The sequence below is a fragment of the Uloborus diversus genome, chromosome 1 (genome assembly GCF_026930045.1).
Source record: "Uloborus diversus isolate 005 chromosome 1, Udiv.v.3.1, whole genome shotgun sequence".
Classification (NCBI taxonomy): domain Eukaryota; kingdom Metazoa; phylum Arthropoda; class Arachnida; order Araneae; family Uloboridae; genus Uloborus; species Uloborus diversus.
The window spans coordinates 158,668,747-158,689,819 of record NC_072731.1 but is presented as its reverse complement, the minus strand read 5'-3'; the positions used below and the strand labels follow the sequence as shown (position 1 = coordinate 158,689,819).

Below are 21,073 nucleotides of genomic sequence, written 5' to 3'. Positions count from 1 at the left end.
GAGATTTCTTTCCTCCATCTTTCTTTTGTTAAGCTGTTTAGAAACTATCTCTGAATTGATTAAAGTTTATGAAAAATATAAATAAGTTTAATTTGTTTTGATAAATTGTATACCTTGAAAATATATATTGTTGCTTTTTTAATGTAAAAGAGTTTAGATTTAAAATTTATCATGAACATGTAATAAGTGTACAAGGTTTTTTTGCAAGTAATAATGCACTGATTTTTTACATGCTTTGCAGTTTTGCTCATGGAGTGTCAACAAAACTGGTCGTAAAATAGATGAATTTCCAATACATCCAGAAGCCATTCCAGCAGAAACACCAACTAACTCATTTGGAAAATTATTTTCATTCAATAATGATGGAAATTATGTTTTGACATGCGGTCCTCTTGGGGGAATAATATATAAGGTATGTTTTATTTGTTCATTGTTAAGTATCAAAAATTAAAACTTCAAATATTATTACATCCAAAGCTAAAAGTCGGACTATCTCATTTCCAGCACAAAAATTCAATACTTTACCCATATAAGAATTTAAAATGTATATAAATATGAATTTTAAAATAAATTTTTAGTAGCTTTTAAACCCCCTCCCCCCCCCCCAATAGGGCTGTGTTTGTTGTCTCACCTTTGCAGAACCTTCATATTTTTAAGTGGAGAGAAGACTTCTGTCTAGAGATGCAAACCTTCGGGAAATTTTGAGGTGATGGAAGAAAAAAAAGGAAAAATTGATTTTTTTAAAAACTAAAATGTAATTTACTACTTATGTTTTCTTAGAAAACATAAATTTAATCTCAATATTTAGTATTGTGACGATTAATTTTAGGGTGGTCACCTGATCAGGAAAATGGGAATAGTTAAAACATTTTTTTAATTGAATAAAGGTTGGAAATATTTTTCTGTTGGAGCTAATTTTCAGAGTTACAATTTCTGTGCTGAAACAGGTCTTTTTTTCCCTCCCCACCAGCCATTTTGTTTTAAAACAATTCTTCGATAAATAAGTAGAGGGTGGAGAAGCTGCCAATACATGTGTTGTCCCCACTGTCCTCCCCCCCCCTTCAGGTTTTAAAAATGGTAGTAAACAATTTTATTAATGAGAATAATTACTTAAATGATGAAATTAGATAAAACATGAGTTTTATTTAGTTATTTATTTTAATTTCATTTTTTGACAAATAAAGACTTTTCTTAAAAGTACTCAAAAATAAAGTCCCAAAAACAGGATTGAATTTCAACAATTACAGAAAAAAGGAATAAGGAGAGATTCCATTTATTGATTATATTTCTTTAACACAATACATGAAAAAATTAAGACAAACATTTGAGATTTCTTGAAAAATAACTTAGCCAAAAAAAAAGGGCCTATTTTTTTTTTTTTTTTTTTTTTTCAAATGCTTAAAGAAACTACAAGGTCTTTTGTAATCTCAATTTTAAAAGAGCTAAGTAGATGTTTTGGTACTTGATGAAAAGTGGTTACAATTGTCTAAATAGAAAATCTAAATCTTAAGTGAAACTGAAGTTATATTAATGGATAAGGGTCATTCTCCAGAAAATGTAACTTTTGATCACAAATATTTTTCAATTTCGAAACCTTTTGTTTTTTTTTTATTATTACATGAAAGTGTTACCTATTAGATGTAATCATAAACAATGGCCCAGCCAAGTTCGTTATTTTACTCATAAATAATAAAATTAAAAACATGCCTTGTTCATGGAAACAAAAAGAAAAGAAAAAACTGTCTCAAAGTAGTAATTTTGTTAATTGTGCAAACAATGAGCCATTTTAATGATTAGTGGGAATCTAATATTAAGCTTTTAATTAAAGTACGGCTGAATTAGTAGTTATCCTTTTAGTTCAAATGTGTGCTAAAAAATAGTATTTAGTTAATTTGAGAATATACTGGTAGTTTTTGATTTTGGTAGAGCGCCTGAGATTGTTGTATTTCAACTCCATCAGTTATTTTCATTTCAGAAATAATGACATTGATAAGGTCTATCACAGAGGTGAGGAATTTTCCATTAATTCCTAATGGATACATTTTCCATGGAAATATTTTTTTTCTTTGTTGCTACAATCTGCATATGAAAACATGTTCACTTCTTTTTTTACATTAAGTTACATCCCTGAAATTCAAGTTCACGGAGGTGAGAAGTCACAATATTCACACTTAGTTTTTAAAGCAAAATCTATCTTCTTGTTTTTCGACAAAAGTCTCGCAATTTCTTTACTGCTGAAAATAAGCAAGGGGGCTCCCTTGTTATGGAAAATAAAATTTGATGTCATTACTGCTGTGTGTTAATGAGGAATGGCATTTTGTGTTTAGGTAACGGAGGGGAGAATTTATTGTGTGACATGACTCCTGATCATAGTAAAACACAATATTAAAAAATTAAATATACTTAAAAAATTAGTATTTGAGACACTTGTGAAAGGAATAATAAATAAGTATATACATTTGATTGAACAAGTTATTAAGCAATGTAAACAGTCGCACAAGGTGTGTGACATGCCAATAAGGTGAGAATTCACATGTTTGAACCAAAAATATACTAAAATAAAAATTATTATTAAATTGTTAGCAGGTTTAAATTGATATATTTTTGATGAAATTAAAAAGCATTCTTAAATGAATTGTTCCTTACAGGTTTTACTGTAAAAGTCAAGTGACAGAAAAGTTACACCCCCCCCCCCCTAGTTTATTACAAAACACAAATAATAATGTCTTAGGGTTTATTTGTACAACAAATTTGTTGAATGAAAAATTTACAAGACTTTTTTGTTTGTTGTTAATTACACATGAGAAAAAATCTTATGCTTCGGTATAAAACGTTTTAAACCCCCCTTATTTTCAGGTGTCTGGTTCATCATTTACATCTGTTCTAGACATTGGTGGACACACTAAATCAGTAAATACAGTCGACTGGTGTACTGCTATGGAAAGTAGTACTTGTATTTGTGGAACTATTGATGGGAAAGTTATCGTTAGTACACTGTTGAACCAATGATGTTTCCTTTTGAAAAAAAAAAACTATATTATACATTCCACTGTTGTATATTCAAATAAAAATATTTATTGTAATGAATATAAAGACTGGAGCCTTGTAGTTGTGTATGTTTAAAGTTTGGTGTTAACTCTAATCGAAAACAGATGGCAACTTTCAATAAAATGCATTTATTTATTTATACTACAGTGTTTTTACAGGCTTTCTTGATTTAAGTAACTTACTCTAATTTCATATAGAAAGAAGAAAATGTAAAAAATAATTCAAATGACATTTTTCATGCAATATATCCCCCCCCCCCCTTTGCACTGTGTACATGCATCTCATTATTTTCATTAAAACAATTTCAATAATCAGATGAAATTGAATAGATATTAAACGGCTCATGAGTTCCATTCAACAACTTATTACACCCATCAGGCAGAAAAAGATACAAGCTCTTGTAATACAGTATTTTTGTAAGATTTCTAAATGCCACAAGGAGATCAAAATATTTATTTACCTATGCATTTGAAATGGAGTCACAAAGAGAGAACATTCAAAAATCAGGAAGAAGTATGTAGGTTGTTTTTTTCAAGCTCCGTTTTCACAGTAGGAAAGCCAGGTGGGCTGCAGGTGGCTGGTTTACATACTAGGATACTGCACATACCCGTCCAAACACTCGGGTACTGTCGAGTTCAATCTGCCCTTTCCTGTTGAGCTACAGACACGAAAACATGGCTGTCTCTATCGAGTCTCCCACCAAATGTGAATTGAGAAGTGCTATTCATTTCTTGCAAGCTGGGGGCAGCGGAAATTCATGGAAAAATAAGTCGTGTATATGGAGACAACTTAATGAGTGCTAGTATTGTTCGTAAGTAGTGCCCAAAATTTAAAGAGGTCAGAACTCAAAGACGCCGTCAAAAATCACTTTCAATCATTGGCGGCAACGTTCTATGAGGAGGCTATAAAAAAGCTTGTGCACAGGTACGACAAATGCCTAAATCGTCAAGGTGATTATGTGGAGAAATATTATGCATTGTACTAAACTTTTGATAGTAAAATCTTTTTTATACATTTACCCGTTCTTTTTTTACAGCCAAACAAAGCTTGAAAAACAACAACCTCGTAACTACTTTTGACATTTTTCAATCAGAATAATATCTTGAAAAAGGAATTGCTTTTTCATTTTATTCCATAACTCCTATATTTCATCTGCAAATTATTAGAAGGACTTCAACAGCAAGGTACTTAAATCTTATTTGTGTTCTGGCAAGTAAATCTTCAATAGAAAGAATGCAAATTAAAAGTAGCCATCGAGTAGATTGATTTTTATAAATAAATTTATTCATATTATGCATTAGTGCATTTCCCTCCAAAGCTTACCCTCCCCCCCCCCTTCCACTGAGAGAAAAAAAAAAGAAACCTGCTCTCACAATATCATGGGGGGAAAAAACTTTGGGGGAGGGACGAGGCCTGCTTTTGGGCATTTATCGAAAAATATTACATTGTTTTGAGCATTGATTCTACTTTTATTATCGTAGGCAAAATAAATCTTAACCCTTTTGAAAAAATTGTCATTGAGATGCTGCAGCTCTATAAAATGAGCCCCCAGAAATGGTGACTCAGGTTACCTATCCCTACCTTAGGGTTTCTGATATGTACATTTATGTAGTTAAAAAACGAAGATAATTTACCATTTACAGGATTTTATTTTCTTTGGTAACATCGAAATGTTCTAAATTTAGGACAGTACTAATTTTTAAACCAGTTTTCATTGAAGAATTGATAAATTTCACCAACAAGAATTCTAAGACTAGCAAAGAATTCGTGCACATTATAAGGTTTTATTCCACTGTCTTTGGACCTTGAAACACAACTGTTCTAATATAACTTGTTAAATAACACAAGTTATATTAAAATACAAAGGGAAAAAATGTATCCTATTGATGAACAGCAGTATTTTTGATTATGAATAATCCGTGAAAACTAAAGACAATAAATTAAATTGTTATCCTTTTTGTGAAGCTGGTCAAAAGTTGTCATCAGCCATTAATAACGTAATAAGGCCCCAAAAAGCAAAGCGTATTAATCTTTGAAAAGTACCTCATTTAAGTTTATTTTTGCAGTAACTTTGCTAGAATTCACTCTTGCAGCATGTTATGTTAGGAAGGTTTCATATCACATGCAAAGAAAATTCGTATTTATTTGCACGGATACATAAATTATTCTATCCGAATAAATTTGTTAGTAGAGTTTGAAGTCATAATGTTTTGAGCAATGATCAAAACAAAAAAAAAAATATGAATGTGCTGTAGTTTCAGCATGGCATTTTCATGAATAGTAAACTTTAAAGATCACTTTAGAAACCTGACCTAATGCCAGGAAATTTGTCTTCGGCTAAATGTTGAATGCTAAATGAGTAAAAATATTTTCAGTTATATTTTCTGTAAGGAAACCTTCATAAAACATAACATTTGTAAACTGAGTTTTTTTTTTTTTTTTTGTACTTCCCGTGTGCCATTCACATGAATCTCTTCAAGTCTACATATTGAAGTAAACTGTAGTTAGTTATTCTGCAATTGAGTTGAGAGTAAATTTTATATTAGAAATTCTTCATTTCTTACTGGTATAACTTTTTCCTAAATAAATGATGCACTAAAAAGGTAATGAGCACTTAGAAAACTTATTGTGCAACAAAACTAAGCATTATGGAATGAACTGCAGCATAAGCAAACATGAGAAAAGCAATTTAAATTGGCAAAGGTCTTTTTTCTCGTAATGTCATATTATCATTCAAGATTATTTAATATCTGAAATTATGTTTAACATGTTAAAAATTTAAAAAGGTTGAATTAAAAAAAATATATGGAATGTAAAACAAGCAAAGTGAGCAATATTATTTGTGGGATACTCTAAGAGACAAATTATATACACATCAAGTCATTTATTTCAAAGTTTTCAATGAATTAAATTACAATGCTGTATTTTTGAGCTTCCGTGACTACATCATTTTAAAATTAGAAACACTTTATTTATGAGTGGCTAATTTTAAAGCAAATCATAACAAAAATAATAACATAGCTATATACACATAATTCACAAAAATAAACAATATATTTTCTAAAACTATTAAAATTACAACACACATACAAATCTTTATTTTAAAACAAATTTATAGATATAATGCATAAAGAAGTCAAATTGTACAAATGACTCATATGAACAATAATGAAGTATCAACCTTCAATGTCAAATAACCTTGGCCGACTACTGCTAGCCATCATGCACTATAGATGGAGTTAAAAATATATATATTTATATATATGCATATATGCACTTTTACTTTTTAATAAAAAATTCTGCTATATATCAGAAGATAAAACATCTATTTGTAACAGAGGAAAGCAGTAGAAAAGCACCAGTGTCCAATTGTAATGTCTATAGCAGCTTTAATTGCCATGATAAAAAAATATATTTAAAAAAGCTTAGCTCTTTTCTTCAAATCATTTCTTCTCCATTCTGGCAAACGGTAAAATTCTAAGCGAGACACGTGAAAAATAGCTTGAAATTCTTCATTGGATAGATGACGCTTAAAAGGGAAAAAAATCTCGTGAGTTGGCTACTTTGTTTAATTGCAAAAAGATAAAAAATTTGATATTCATCACTTGGCATTAAGAATGTTCTGATACCACCTACTTTCCTATACTTTGTATTGATGATGTATTGAATCAATGTTATCAATACCCAGATAATATATTTAAAAAAGAAATGAATAAAATGTCTTAATTATCAAATCAAAATTATGCTACTTTATCATGTTGACCCCCTCCCCTCCCCCAAGTGACCAGATCCAGCCTTCACCTTCTTCCTTAGATCATAGCCCCTGATCTCCCAACATCTTCACAGATTAAGAGATAGATTATCAAACATTTCAATTTTAAGACTTCAATTTTTTAAAATATCCACAGGATAGTCTCCAAACTTCCTTCTCCTACAGAAGGAGTCCTCCTTTACTTCATCAAAGGCAACTCCTTCTATTTGGGATAAATTCTGAGGACGTGCCCCATATACCCCTCCTCATCAGGCTTGTAGTCAATTACGAGGGAATGTAATCACGATTATAAGCACAAAAAAGGGGGGATTGCAATAATAATCCTATGACAAAATGTAATTACGATTACAGTAACGATTCGGTTTTGTAGAAAATGTAATCGATTGCAATTATAATATGCCGATTATGATTTTGATTACGATTACAGACTCTTAATATTTATATATCTCTCATTTGCATCAATAACGTGATAGCTGAAAATTATGATTTTTGATTTAATATTAGAGATCATTGCAACTAACATGTAGTATTAACTTAAAGAATATTTATTTATTTATTTTGAATTATAGCACTGTTGCAGGGAAGGAGCAACATATGAAAGATAAAAAACATCTAGATAATTTAAAATGCATACATCACACAATGCTACAATAACTATGTACATTGTATACAGGTATTATAAGCACACTCTTCTTCAAATGTACACACAGTGCATATTGTTTTTGACTTAGCTGTTCATTATTATTTTGCCATTGCAGTGGTTCTGCCTTAGCCCTGGCTTAAGGGCGATAACTTACCGCTAAACTGCTCAACATTTTAGAGCTTATAATTTATGAAAATTGTGCAGTATATTTCAGCATTGTATTCTCAACTATTTAGCATAACATCAGTTAATTTAATATGCAGCTATTTAAAAAAAAAGAACCTCGTATGGTTCTTCATGCAGAAAAACTACAATGAATAAAATATGCAGAAAGTGTAAATAAAAAATATGGCACTAAACAATTGAAAATTTAAAGAAAAAAAAGGAATTAAATGCATTTAAGTGTGAATAATACTTCAAAGATGTTTGCTTTCTTTCTCAATCTTTGAGAAGTGAAAAAATTTCCAGCAATTTTAAACAATCTTTGAATTGGAGCAGAGGACGCAAAAATTGAAAAATTCTTTGGTAGTATTATTTTTAGCAAAAGGGTACATATGACTGTTAAATCCCTACAACTCTACCGGATCAATTTTATGATCATTTGATAAGCTATTTGCATATGCTTTGATTTCATTATTGAATCAATCACTTACTAAAGAAATTGCACTTTTACAAGTGCTAAAAGGTTTCAACTTAACACTCTTAAAAAAAAAAAGATTAGGCATAACAGGTTTTGCTATGATTTCCACTTTTTAGTCAAAGTTTGTTTTTTTTTTTTTGCATAAATGAGTATTTTATTATAATATTTATACATCAATTTTAATGCAGCAATGAAGTGCAATTATTCTCACTTTAAAAAAAGTAGCATAAAAAGATAATTAACTTTCAAAATTTGTGTTAAAATAATTCATTTATACAATAAAACGTAAATAAATTTTTATAAAATCTATCAATGCAGACTTTTTTCTTTCATGTACTTATTAACTAGAGATAATATCAGTTGTAAACATATAAAACATGCATTTAAGATGAAACTGTGTTGATGAAACAAAATGAGAAATTATTTTGAAAACATACAAAAAAAAATTATTTCCCAGGATTTAGATCAGATGTCATATAGCAAAAAATAAAGGCAATACATTGGGTGTTCAAAGAATCACTGAAACACAAATGCAAATTCGGTTTTCTTTTGACAAAGTCTTTTCAGTTATTCACCACTTTTTCATGAAAGTATTAAAAAACCAAAGCTTCTTTTCGTGAAACTTAGTTGTACTTTTGATATCATTGTACTTTTTCTGATAAAATACAATTTTTAGGCGGCAATGTGCTTCGCTTGTTTGACTTACATTGACAAATGAAAAGGGAAATCTATGAATGACCAATTGTAAGGATTTGGGAAGACGTTCCCAAGAGGCCCCGAGACATTTCTGTCAAACGCGCTTACAGGCTACTAATTGAACTAAATACTTCAGATAGGTCTCGATTTATGACTCATTTGCAAACAGGGACTAGGAGCACTGAATAGCTTGAAGTCGTTTTCTATGTTGCTATTGAACTATGTTATCTTTTCATACAATAGTAAGAGGGTGGCTTAAATTTTTTCACTTTCAGAAAGTCAAGACTACATGATTGCAAGACTAAATTATGATTTATTTTACTTAGATTGCAGTTACATTTAAGCATGATTACGGGAATCTCCCACCAACGGATTATGATTACACAAAAATGTAATTGATTACTCATTACGATTACATAATCAGTGATTGCTCCAAGCCTACTCCTCATCATTAAATATTGGTGTAAAATTTCACTTTAGGATCACGAATTCCAAAAAAATTCTGTGGGAGAGCCTCTGAACCCTTCTTTTTGTCATCAATGATAGTTTAGAACTGCATTTTTAGGACCTCAATTACGAAAATTGTCTGGGGGAGAATACTGAATGCCATCCTTTCAACTTCATTAAATGTGACCTACAATGGTATTTTTAGGACTTCATTTTCAAAAAAAAAAACTTTCATTGTCAAGCCAAACAAGTTTCTTCATGATACCTGGCTGCGCAGAGGCGGCATGTATGTATTTTACATGACAAGAAAGTGGTTAGTTGTGAAGGATTTAAATGTTGCTTATCTTTCTTTCTCCCCCCCCCCCCCCTCTCTCTCTCTCTTTTTAAAAGAAAAAGCAATTTTAAACTTTCATAGAATTAGCTAACTCGAAATGTAAAGCAAATTGCATTAAGTAATGGTATGGTTTAAGTAATGGTATGGTTTAAAATGTATGACTTTAATTAAAAATAATTATACTTACTTCTAAATGACATCTATCAACATCGGGAGGTAAGCGATAGTTGCCAGTTACTAGTAGATGATAAGGATATAGCTGGGGAAAAAATACAAATTGCATTAACTTTTATCTTTTAATATGTAGCAGAACACGAGATCTTAGTAGAATTTGCTCAAATTGTGCTTAAAAACGTTAATGATTCAAGAGATACTATTAAGTAGTAAATGTTAATTTTAAACAAAACTTTGCACATTATCCTAACAAATAGTGATGTTTCAGACCCATGACATTATGCCAACTATAGAATGTATGTGTAGGTATGAAGGAAGAAAAAACTTCAAGATCTGAAAATGTCCGTTAAACAGAGTTTGAATATATAAGTATTATTGCAACAAAAACTGGTGGACTTAATAAAAATTTAAATTTATTCATTCAGCACTCATTAAAAATATTTAAAGGTGAAACCAAGCGTGCCCAGAATATTTAGTAAAGATAAAATAATTTGAACTTCAAAATGCTATATAACATTTCATTGCACCAGCACCAACTAGAATATACTTAAGTTCTGTGCAGCATTATAGTAAACCTACCACAGTTTCAGAAGTTTAAGAAAATATTCTATCATGGCAAAAGCAGTGTCAATATAGAACTCTAGTCTAGTGCAAACTTTTTCCAAGGGGAAAGGGGAACCAAAAGCCTAAAATGCATATCAATATATCTTAATATATCAATAAAAATTCCAGTTATAAAAATTTTTTCAAAACTTTTTTCCCCCTCTTGTACACTATTTAAATTATATCTGCGTGTACACAGTTTATTATTTTTTTTTAATTTTATTTATTGTTAACAAGAGTTGTTGTTGTCAGATGAGACAATATTAATTTTTTAACTTCCTTTTCCATTTTGCAGTGTATATGCTATACGTTTTTCATACCAGTTATTGCAGTGCTTTAAGACGATAGCTTTATTGCTTTCATCCGAAAATTAAGTCCCTGATAAAGTGACTACTACTCATAATATAGTAGCTGAAAAGTCAATTGAGGCGGTGAGAAGCAAAGGGATGTAAGCGAACATTTTCAAGTTCTGAGTGCAGCATATATAAAGTTGTGGCGCTGGGTAGATCTTCATTGAATTTTTTTTTTTTTCTAAATCATGCTGTACAGCAGCACCTGCCAGGGAAGCCTCTTGCACCAAGACAGAGAAGTGATTCACCTACCATTTGTACTGGTTATCTCCAAATTTTTAATTTTGCCACTTACATCCCTTTGCTTCTCACTGCCTCAAATGCGCACTAGCTAAAACGTGAATTTTTAAGTCTACCATTTGCCATTTCGTACACTAGCTCGCGAAATGTAAACAATATTAAAAAACAAGACTTGTAGAAAAAGATGGAATTGATTTCAGTGGACCTGTCTCTTTCTCTGAAAAAATGTAAGATAAAATGATGAAGATTTTAAGATACTTAGGATGAAATTCAAAATGCTTTTTACATCTAAGAAAATATTTCTTAAATGTAAGACTTTCAGTTTAAACATTAAAAAATATATTAAATTAAAAGTTGACTATATTACCCAAATTTTATAAAAGGTCTATAAAATACAAAAAAAAAATACTTTTGACGGGATGGAGAAACATTTTTCATGTTAGATATTGATATTAAGAGGACCAGTTGCACTTTCTGTGGACCACAATATAAATCATGCTTACTTTCCCAATCCATCCTCTATCTTTTAGCTCTAAGTGTTATTTTAGATCCTCATACATATAATTACCAATTCACTGATCAAGTAACGTTCCTGACGTCACCAGCAATGAAACTTGCTAAATAGCATGATAATTTGATAATATTTTTTGGTAATGTTTGACATGCAGGGAAATGCTTAATTTTGACTAGGCTGAACTAGATCCGGTAACTTAACTGTTTTACTGGTAAGCCCGTCATTTTAAGAGAATGAAGAAACGAAAAAGTGGTCACAATAAACACTTACTACTGCAGTTTAGGGTTAGAATTTCAACTATCAAAATATCACTAAACAGGCAATTGCTTCTTTCAAATGTAAAAGCAATTTTCACCCGTCATACCTTGACGGGCTATTTTCTAATCTTTTAATAACTTCAATAGACTTATGGATCAGTGTTAAAAGAATAAATTAAATACTTAACAACAAAATGCTTACTTTGGGAGGTTCTGTGGACATGTGTAGATTAACATTTGGCATTGAGCGTCGCAGATGTGGACTATAGGATGCATGTCGAAATGTAAAACCTTCGGAATAAGGAGTTGATCGAAATGTGGCACTAGCACTATTATTCTATAATTGAAACATAAAAATCTTGTGAATTGGGCAAAAATAAACTTGTTAAATATAAAGCATCCTTTAAGGAAAAAGTAAGGCTTACCACTAGCATTTTTCCTTGCTCTGGAGTAGGTGACACTATTATGAAATGAAACACAATTACAAGTATAATAGTATGATCTTAAAAATATATGCAACAAACATTTATTTATCAGGTTAGAAATTCTTGACCTACTCCAAACTGTTTCATGTTAAGCATTAATATTTTCTTAGATTTTTTCCACTATTCAACATTAAAACTAAGAACGTTATTGGAGTACTGCCAAAAAATGAAAAAAAAAAAGCTATACTGAGATTTACTAACTCATAATAATGATGCTTATTATTGGGGGGATTTTTTTCCTGAACAAGACCTGCCAGAGATTTTGTTCAGCTTTTTTATAAAAGTATAATGAAAAATGCTTTAAAAACTGTTTAAAAAAGATGGATGCAAAAGGTAACTTTACATTATATTTGAGGAAAAAATATTTAGTATGCTTGTAAATTATGAAACACAATCTTAAGCTAGTTTTGCCTCTGTTACATTTTTTGAGTACTTCATTCTACAAAATTGGCAGCGATACAGTATTTTCTACGTTTTAATTGGCTGTAATAAAAAGTGCTCCTAACCTAAACTTTTAGGCTTAATTTTCTCCCTTTACAATTGTTTCTAACACTAGTTTCTTCAATTCTGCAAAGAATATTACACCCAATGAATGTAAAAGTTGAAATTTTCAGTGCCAAAGAGGAATTCTGGCTGTTTGGATAGCATGAGGCGACCCAATCAAATATTAATACTACTGACCTGATATATATGGAACACTTAATGAGATGAAATTTTTGTCACAACACGTTTATTTTTCTTGCAACTGTAATGATGTGTTTTGCCACACAAAATCATCTTTTTCACATTATGTAAATCACACACTCATTTTCGTTAAAGTATATCAGTATTTAAATCTACTTATTTTTGTCATAGTTTGATATCCATTTATGTTTGTTCCTAACATTTACGAGGGGATGCACTAATTCTTGGTTATTTTTGAATGGTGTTTCAACTTTCTCTATCAATTTAAACTTCATATAAATTTTTAGACATCATTTTTAATATCAAAGTCACATCTATAAATTATATTTACAAATAAAAAAAATAGTTTGCAATGCCAAAGATAACTTTGATGGTTCTTTTGATAAAATATACAACCACATAATAAACAGTATACTATATTTTCTAATAAATAACAAAATGTTTAAACTAAAAATGTTGCAAACTTACAATCAGATTTGCCACTGCCAAATTCAGAACTGTGAGTTGGTTGAATTTTAACAAAAGCTAAATCTGATGTCTGAAAATTAAAAACACATTAGTTTTGAAAAAGATTTTTCAGTTGAATTGGTTGTAAGAGACAAAAAAAAATAAATAAATAAATAAAATAAAATACATTTTCAAAAATAATAATAATAATAAGCATCTATTATTATCAGGCAACTAAATAAAACCACATGGATGGCGCATTAGCACAGAGAAGAAACACTAATATGCTGAATAATTATATTTCAAAATTATTCTTCTTCAGAACCACCACTCCCACTCAATACCTTTTGCAACTAAATTTGTCTTTAAAAGTTATTTGTTTTGTCAACTCGGAAACTCACAACCAAAGCAAGAAACAAAAGAGAAAAAAAGGGGGGAGGGGGAAAAACACCAAAAATGTGGTTTCTTTTGACAAAAATTCATGTATGAAAGGTGATACTGTTTGCCAGACCTCAATATAGTTACTTCTGTGATAATTATCAAACGAGCTGATGTGTGCATCACATGACTTCCTTTTACTCCAATTTAATGTTATTTCCCCATTACTGGCAATTTTAATGTAATTCAATAGTTTACTCTTTAAATATCACCAACAGTGGCCAATTTGAAATCAGATTTAGAAAAAAAAAATTTTTTAATTACCAAATTTGTTACCAAGTTGGCGACAAAACTTGGTGATATACCGCCAAATCTTTTGGTCGCCAAGTGTCTGCCAAATTATAACACCACTTGAGTTTACATCGAAATTAACAATGATTTCCCCCCAAAAAGGGGGCAAAAGACCCCTTCAGAAACACTCGAATACAACCAAAAGGGGAGGGGCACAACTAGACTCCACTAGGAGTCTAAGTACAAAATTTCAACTTTTAGGACATACCGTTCTCGAGTTATGCGACATACATATGTACATACAGAGGTCATGAGAAAACTCCTCGTAATTAACTCGGGAATCGTCAAAATGGATATTTCGCGCGTCTATACCTTCTTAGGCACTTATCCATGTGTGGTCGAGTCAAAAAAAAAATCTCATCAATCATTCGGGGGTGAATAAAATAGAAATTAAAGTCGATTTTTGAGTGAAAATTTTTTCACGAATACATTACTTCATTTTTTGTAAAAGGAAGTAAAAAGGAAATGTAAAGTAAAAAAAGTTTTTGGGTGAGAATTTTCTTTCTACAGAGTGATCCAAATAGCATGATAGGAAGTAAGCAATCAATGTGGGAAAAAAGTCAAACTGCAAGAATAAGGTACCTATTTTTTGAATTAAGCTATCAATGACATTTAATATGCAAGATGCTCAAAATGTCTGCATTCTCCATTATAGTGTTATAAAGCCACTTCTGAAACTATTTCTGGAGTGTGTTTGGACCAAAACGTGCATCAATCGCTCTTCTGGTGATAGATATAAAAATGGTTTCCTAAAGATTCTGTAGTTTATGTAACCCCATAAAAGAAGTGGATTTAGGTCCAAACTGTTTAAGGGCCACTCAATCTCGTGCTCGGTGTTGCATCTAATACAATCAAACGCTCATTGAGTGTCATTTCAAACTATGCAAAGACATCATCAGTTCTCTGAAGATGAGCCCCACTCTGCATGAACCTGTACTGGCATGCTATTTTACACGTCCTGCTTCAGGGCCAAAATAAACAAAGCCAAAATACATGTATTTTCTTTCATTGCACAGAAATTATATCATGAAAAGATGAAGCTCTAGTACAACTCCAAGATTAGTCTTATTTTGCGAGGAACAATGAGCAGTGACAAAAATTAAAGAGTTCATTTTTACAATGCATCTTGATGGAATCCCTGGCTAGGTTTTAGATAAAAAATGACAACACTAAAACTTTTTTTAAAAAAAATCATAATGCTTTATTTCAGTAAATAAATGACTCACCATAAAACCCATGCCGCCTTCCCTTCCAGCAGCAGGCAATGTAGCTGATTTCGTAGCAAATCCATATCCTGGTTTTGGTATAGGCCTTAATGATGAAACAACTGAAAATTGAATCAAGATGCAAAAAGCAAGATTATGTAAAGTATATTTTATGCTTAATAATAATTTAAAAAGAAACAAAATCCTGTTACATTAACAGAGCAAAATTGAATGTAAAGTATGTTCTTACCATGCAAACTTGTTTTTAGACAATACAGTGAAATCTCATTCCAACTGACTCCAAATTTTGTATGTTGCAACGGGAATTCCATTGAAACGGAATTCAAGCAATGAACCAAAAATTAAATAGAGACGGAAAATGTATTTGGTTGAAACAGATATTTGGTCATATTGGTATTCACTGTAACAGGATTTCACTGTACCACACAAAATTGACAATATGTACTCGACTCTCATTTAACCTGATTTCTGCTACAAACAGCCACATTTAATTAAAATCCGAAAATCAGGGGGAAAACGTTGCAAAAAAAAGATAAGTTCATAATTACAATCAAGAAATAAAAAGTACACAAATATCTCACGCGAGTGCCCCCATTAAACGGTATCGTACTCTCTTCTGAAAAAAAAAGGTAAAGGGGTCACTGTCGTGGTTCACGACAACACCAATGTGATTCTAATTGTATCACTTGAAGGAGCAACTACATTAGAAATGGCCCTACGGTATGTGGAAGTGGCGCCATGAACTTTTTACATTACACAATGTTTTTAAAAAATGCTGAAATTACGCATGAAGTTGTCAAAAGCTTTTTAAATAAATTCTTGCACTTAGTAAATCATAGCTGCCAACCTCAAGATACAAAAAGTAGGAGCACTTAAGGGAAAAAATAGGAGCACTGAGGGTTAAAATAGGAGCATGAAATCGTGGCCTGCTCTAAACCTTCCTTCTGTACCATAAGTTTCCATAAATTCTAAGCACTTTTTAAATGCTTTTCTGAATTTTCATGTTTGATTTTCAACAAAACTACAACCAAGTTTAAAACAAAATTATTTTACATTAAAAAAGCAACATTACATAGATACATATTGATAAGTTAAAAAAAAAACATGATTACTGTTTGATTTAATAAAACTGCAATCTTTTTTAAAAAATATGCTTGTATACATATCCTACATACATAAGAACATATTGAAGATCAAAAAACACAATTATTTCTTAGACTTAGAAGTAAAGCAACTTCATAGTAAAAGTCAAGACTCTGAAATTTTGAAAGTGGCCAATAGACTCCAAAAACTTAGTGGCCACCAATGTCGCCAAGTTTTGAAATATAAACTGGAGTGGGGGAGGCAGTTTTTACATTTTCCCTAAAAAAATAACAGATGAATAGGATTTAAAGAGAGATATTCAATGCTTCTTTTGCATATGGAAAATTTAAGTTAAAATAGGCTTCTGATTTATTTAAAAAAATAATAATAATAAAAAATTTAAAAATAAATAAAGGAGAAGTCAGCAGGAACTTTCAATTTAGATGAAATAGTTTCAGTTTATAGCAAAGCCTACAAGGCAATGAGGATCAAATAGATAAATTTCCCCTTCAAGAAAATTATTTAAAAAAAACATAACTTTTTGCCTTTTGTTATTTTTAATAGTTTGCATTGAGACAAACAACTAATTCTGTTTTCGCGAACTTAGGCTATTAATAGTCTTGTCTACTTCATGTTGCAAATGACCAAACATGGCAACAACGCGAAAAATTCAAGATTTTTGAGTTAGTTGCATTAAAAGTAATTATAAATAATTAATGGCGACTAAGTCAAAAATTCAGATACAAAATTTTGAATTTATTGCATGAAAATAATTTAAAAATAAAAAATCCCCATGAAACTACAATTTAATTGCGAATTTTTGGCACATTCGTATCCAAAGCAATAAGGATAAAATGAAATTTTAAATGGTATAACTGTTTTCATATTTCTCAATAAAATTATTTAAAATAACCAAAAAAAAAAACATTTTGCAGCACATTTTGCTTTTTTCATTAGTTTGCAGTTAAAAGAAACACCCAATTCTACTTTGTCTTTGAAAACGAAGGCGCTTAAGCATTGTCTACTAACTTCCATCTTGTGAATGACCAAAAATGCGGCTACGTTTTACATGTAGCTGAAATGCTTGATGAAAAAACGACGATCTCCAATCGACACTCCCCCTCAGTGTTTATCCTGACACTAAGCTTCCAAAGCATCAAATTATCTTCTCTTTTGTTGAGTTTGTGCACAATTCCTGCCTTCGAGGATAGGGAAATTTCTTCTTTTTCCTCAAAAATCGAAAAGTGTACAAGCAAAGTAAAAAAAAATGGAGTTTTTTGGAAAAAATCGGATTTTCGGAGTACGCAATAAAAATCGGAGAAACTCCGGGAAAAACGGAGCACTTGGCAGCTATGGTAAATGCTTGTTTAAAGAACATCATTTCTAAAATAAAAACATAAGCAACTGAACAACTGACATTTCTTAACTGAAAGCAGCTATTACTTTCCTTGCTAAAATGAGTTGATATTATTTCTACAGACTAACAATACATAACCTGTTGTACAAGATGATCGATTGTTACAAAGATCGATAAGTTTTTACAAATTGCAGTTGAGAAGTAAATCTAAACAGTCTCTAAACACATGTTGCTTTTAAAAGGATGTACAATCAAATCTCAATAACTTTAAGTTTATACCCCGAATATTCCTTTATCTAAGTTTTTATCGGGTTCCAAACTCTTGAGACTGTTGTAGAAACTTCCCATAGCTCGAACACTTTAGCCGGCCCCCTTGAGACTTCAAGTTATTGAGAGTTGATTGTATGTTCTTTTAAATTTCTTAGACAATGGAGAGCTATTTTAGAAATTCTAGACTTGATCTAGAACACTCAATTTTTTAAAAAAGATCACGCACAAAATAAAAACAATATACATAACCTCTTGCAATATAAAATCAGTTTCTAATGGTCTAATTTTGAGTGTACTAAAAGATGTAATAATATTAACCATTATAACAAGGCGTGTTTCCAGATGATCTTCCAAGGGAAGACCGAAAACCAGAACTGCGATCAAATTCATCATCCTCCCACGGTCTAGGCCGATCAATATCTCTAGATGGAGCTAAAAAAGAAGCATATGAAGTCAAATGAGAGCAAAGACGATTCCAGAAGTAACAGATTTATTACAAACCTACACCTTATGTTTTTTAAAGCTAGCATTTTATATAAAAGTTTGCTAATAATAATAAAAATAATAATCTAGCAAACAATCAGGTGCAGACATTTTAAGTCAGCTTTGCTTAGCATTTAGCCCTAAGATGCAAACATAAGAGAGATTGAATAATTCTCCATTACCTTTTTAAATTTGCTTTTAACTACATTTGCGACAACAAATACATCTGAATGGCTACTATTATGTTGTAAAATGATTATAAAGTCAATAGTATCTGTTGTAGCCTCCCCTCCCCCTCCTCTCACTTACGCACACAATCATCATGTTCGAAGCAATGGGAGGATAAATAAGCTCTGGGCCCAGAGCCTGTTGATGGTCGTCACATTTCTATTTGTAAATTGGAAAAATTAAGATTTTTTTTTAACTTAGTCTTTGAATTATCCATGTTAAAACATGAAAGAGAAGATCTAGCAAGGTGGGTCAAAGAGTCAACTCTCCTCAAAACTCCCAAAGATAGCTTAAAGTTGCTATTTGTGAACTTTAATTTCGAGAAATTACCAAGAGATTCCACTTTGATGCCCAACTGCAGCACGTATGACCGTTTTCAAATAATGATTTTTTCAAAATCAGAATTTGGATCCCTGTTTGAAAATGTGCTATAAATTTTCGTTACGTCTAAATTTTATTTCAGTTAATGTTCAAGTTTCACAAATAAAATGAAATAATAAATAAAATAAAAGAAATGAAGAAGAAAAAAATGAAAAGCATTAGCATTTTGGAAGATAAGAGACACTTTACTTTTGATGAGTAATTAACTTCAAAAGTATAAAGCATATTACTACAGATAATTTATGCAGCACTCACATTAACACTAAAGCTGTAAAAAGTAAAATACTACCAGGTAGGGAAACTCACAGGCATGTATGGAACTATAATATCTTAATCGAGACGGAGGTTCCATTTTAGCTGAAGGCGTTCGAGAAGCATTTCTAGGATCCAGATTTGCTCTCCTCCATGCTCTCAACTTTTCTCGCTCTTTAACAGTTTTCAAAAAAACCTGAAATTTAATTAAACTTTTATAAAACATTTTATAAAACCTCGAGTGCATAAAATATAACGATTTATTTATGCAGTTGGTTCTCTGTCTGACAACTATTTAAAAACGACTTTTTGTACCCCAGATACCTTCATTGTAGTGTTTTCAGAGTTTCCATTTGAAGAAGCATTCTACTTGAAGTCTATTTTTTTCTGCAGTTGCTTGAAAGTCTTAAAATAGAGAGTCAACTGTATTTATTTTTTTAAATTTATTTAACTTATTTACAACGAACTTTTCGGAAAAAAAACTCTACATTGGACTGTCAAAACATTTAGAAGCATTTTTTTTTTAATTTGATAAATTAAATAATGCTTTTATGATTGAAATAAAAATGCATTAATTATGCTAATAATGAAGCACAATCATGCTAACTAAGGCATAAATGTGCTTTGTAACCATAAGGAATCCTTTTTTCAATGCAAAAGGCATGTTTATAAATCAAAACATCTAATAAAAGCAAAATCACAGTTAAATATACCATTTAGCTTTTTAATAGCCTTTTTTAGATATTCTTTTACACATAGTTTCACTTCTTCTGCATTAAAACAGGGGTAATCCCAAAACAGATGCATGTAGTGATTTGCAATATTCGAGTAATAATCAATAATGTTGTTTATATGTGTTTAACGATTTCCGATTAAGGGTCGCCAAAATGATAATTACAACCTACTTTGCTAAGAATAAAAAGAGTTCTTGGCTTGGTTTTCAGAAATCACTAAACTTAAACAATGCTATTCATCTCATAAAAAAAGAATTTTTGAAGGCATGCACTTTTAAGAATGCTATACAAAATTTAAAAAATGTTTTGCAAAATCACATCAGTTTAAAACATTAATAACACAGGTCAACACTATTTTTGAGTCTGGCTTCTGAGTATTAAATTGTGGTTTGTTTTATGTTTCTAATGGAAGGAAAAAATAAAAAATAATTATTTTGATCAAAGTTTGTTTTTGTAGAAACTAGAGGATTTTTTTGAATTCTTAAGTGAAATACAGGGTTTTTTTTTTTTTTTTTTTTTTTTTTTTTAATGACTTAAGTCGAAATTTTTTGCTGGAACATTAGTGCTTTTAATTTAAAAATAATACAATAAGTAATAGCCCATAAACGTAAAATAATAAAAATCAAGCTCAAAAATGAATAGTTTTGGTGATCTTGTTATGTTTTTATGGACTGTCTCATATTAAACCCCAAACAATCTTCCATCATATTCTCATTATGCTGCCCCTGGTAATGTTTTTCAAAGTCCATCACACCTTGGTGAAAACTCTCTCCTTGCTTCTCTGAGTCACTCATATCTTTAAATTGGTCCAGGTGAGATTGTGGCATATGAAGTTTATGAGACACTATACATCCCATAATTTTTAAGCTTTCAAGAATGTTTTCAATCAATTCTTGATAGTTGTTAGCTCTGCTGTTTCTGAGTAAAATCATTCACTACTGCTTCAAGACTCTTCCAAGCTTGTTTTTTATTAGCATTGAGTAATTGTGTGAACTC

At 30.7% G+C, this 21,073-nt stretch overlaps 2 protein-coding genes across 2 annotated transcripts in view; one reads left to right on the top strand and one right to left on the bottom strand.

Annotated features, from left to right (window-relative positions):
• The window catches only part of LOC129233158 (WD repeat-containing protein 91-like), a 47,914-nt gene extending 44,746 nt beyond the window's left edge, over positions 1-3,168 (top strand). The window contains exons 16-17 of the mRNA XM_054867232.1: positions 242-412; positions 2,857-3,168. Coding sequence (XP_054723207.1) covers positions 242-412; positions 2,857-3,009 — 324 coding nt within the window. The 3' untranslated portion in view covers positions 3,010-3,168. The remainder of the gene's footprint in view (positions 1-241; positions 413-2,856) is intronic.
• Positions 3,162-21,073, bottom strand: part of LOC129216536 (actin-binding LIM protein 3-like) — a 182,735-nt gene continuing 164,823 nt past the window's right edge. The window contains exons 15-22 of the mRNA XM_054850755.1: positions 19,398-19,539; positions 18,318-18,431; positions 15,290-15,390; positions 13,356-13,425; positions 12,144-12,178; positions 11,921-12,055; positions 9,768-9,839; positions 3,162-6,577 (exon numbers count right to left, since the gene is read on the bottom strand). Of these exons, the coding sequence (XP_054706730.1) occupies positions 6,464-6,577; positions 9,768-9,839; positions 11,921-12,055; positions 12,144-12,178; positions 13,356-13,425; positions 15,290-15,390; positions 18,318-18,431; positions 19,398-19,539 (783 nt within the window). The 3' untranslated portion in view covers positions 3,162-6,463. The remainder of the gene's footprint in view (positions 6,578-9,767; positions 9,840-11,920; positions 12,056-12,143; positions 12,179-13,355; positions 13,426-15,289; positions 15,391-18,317; positions 18,432-19,397; positions 19,540-21,073) is intronic.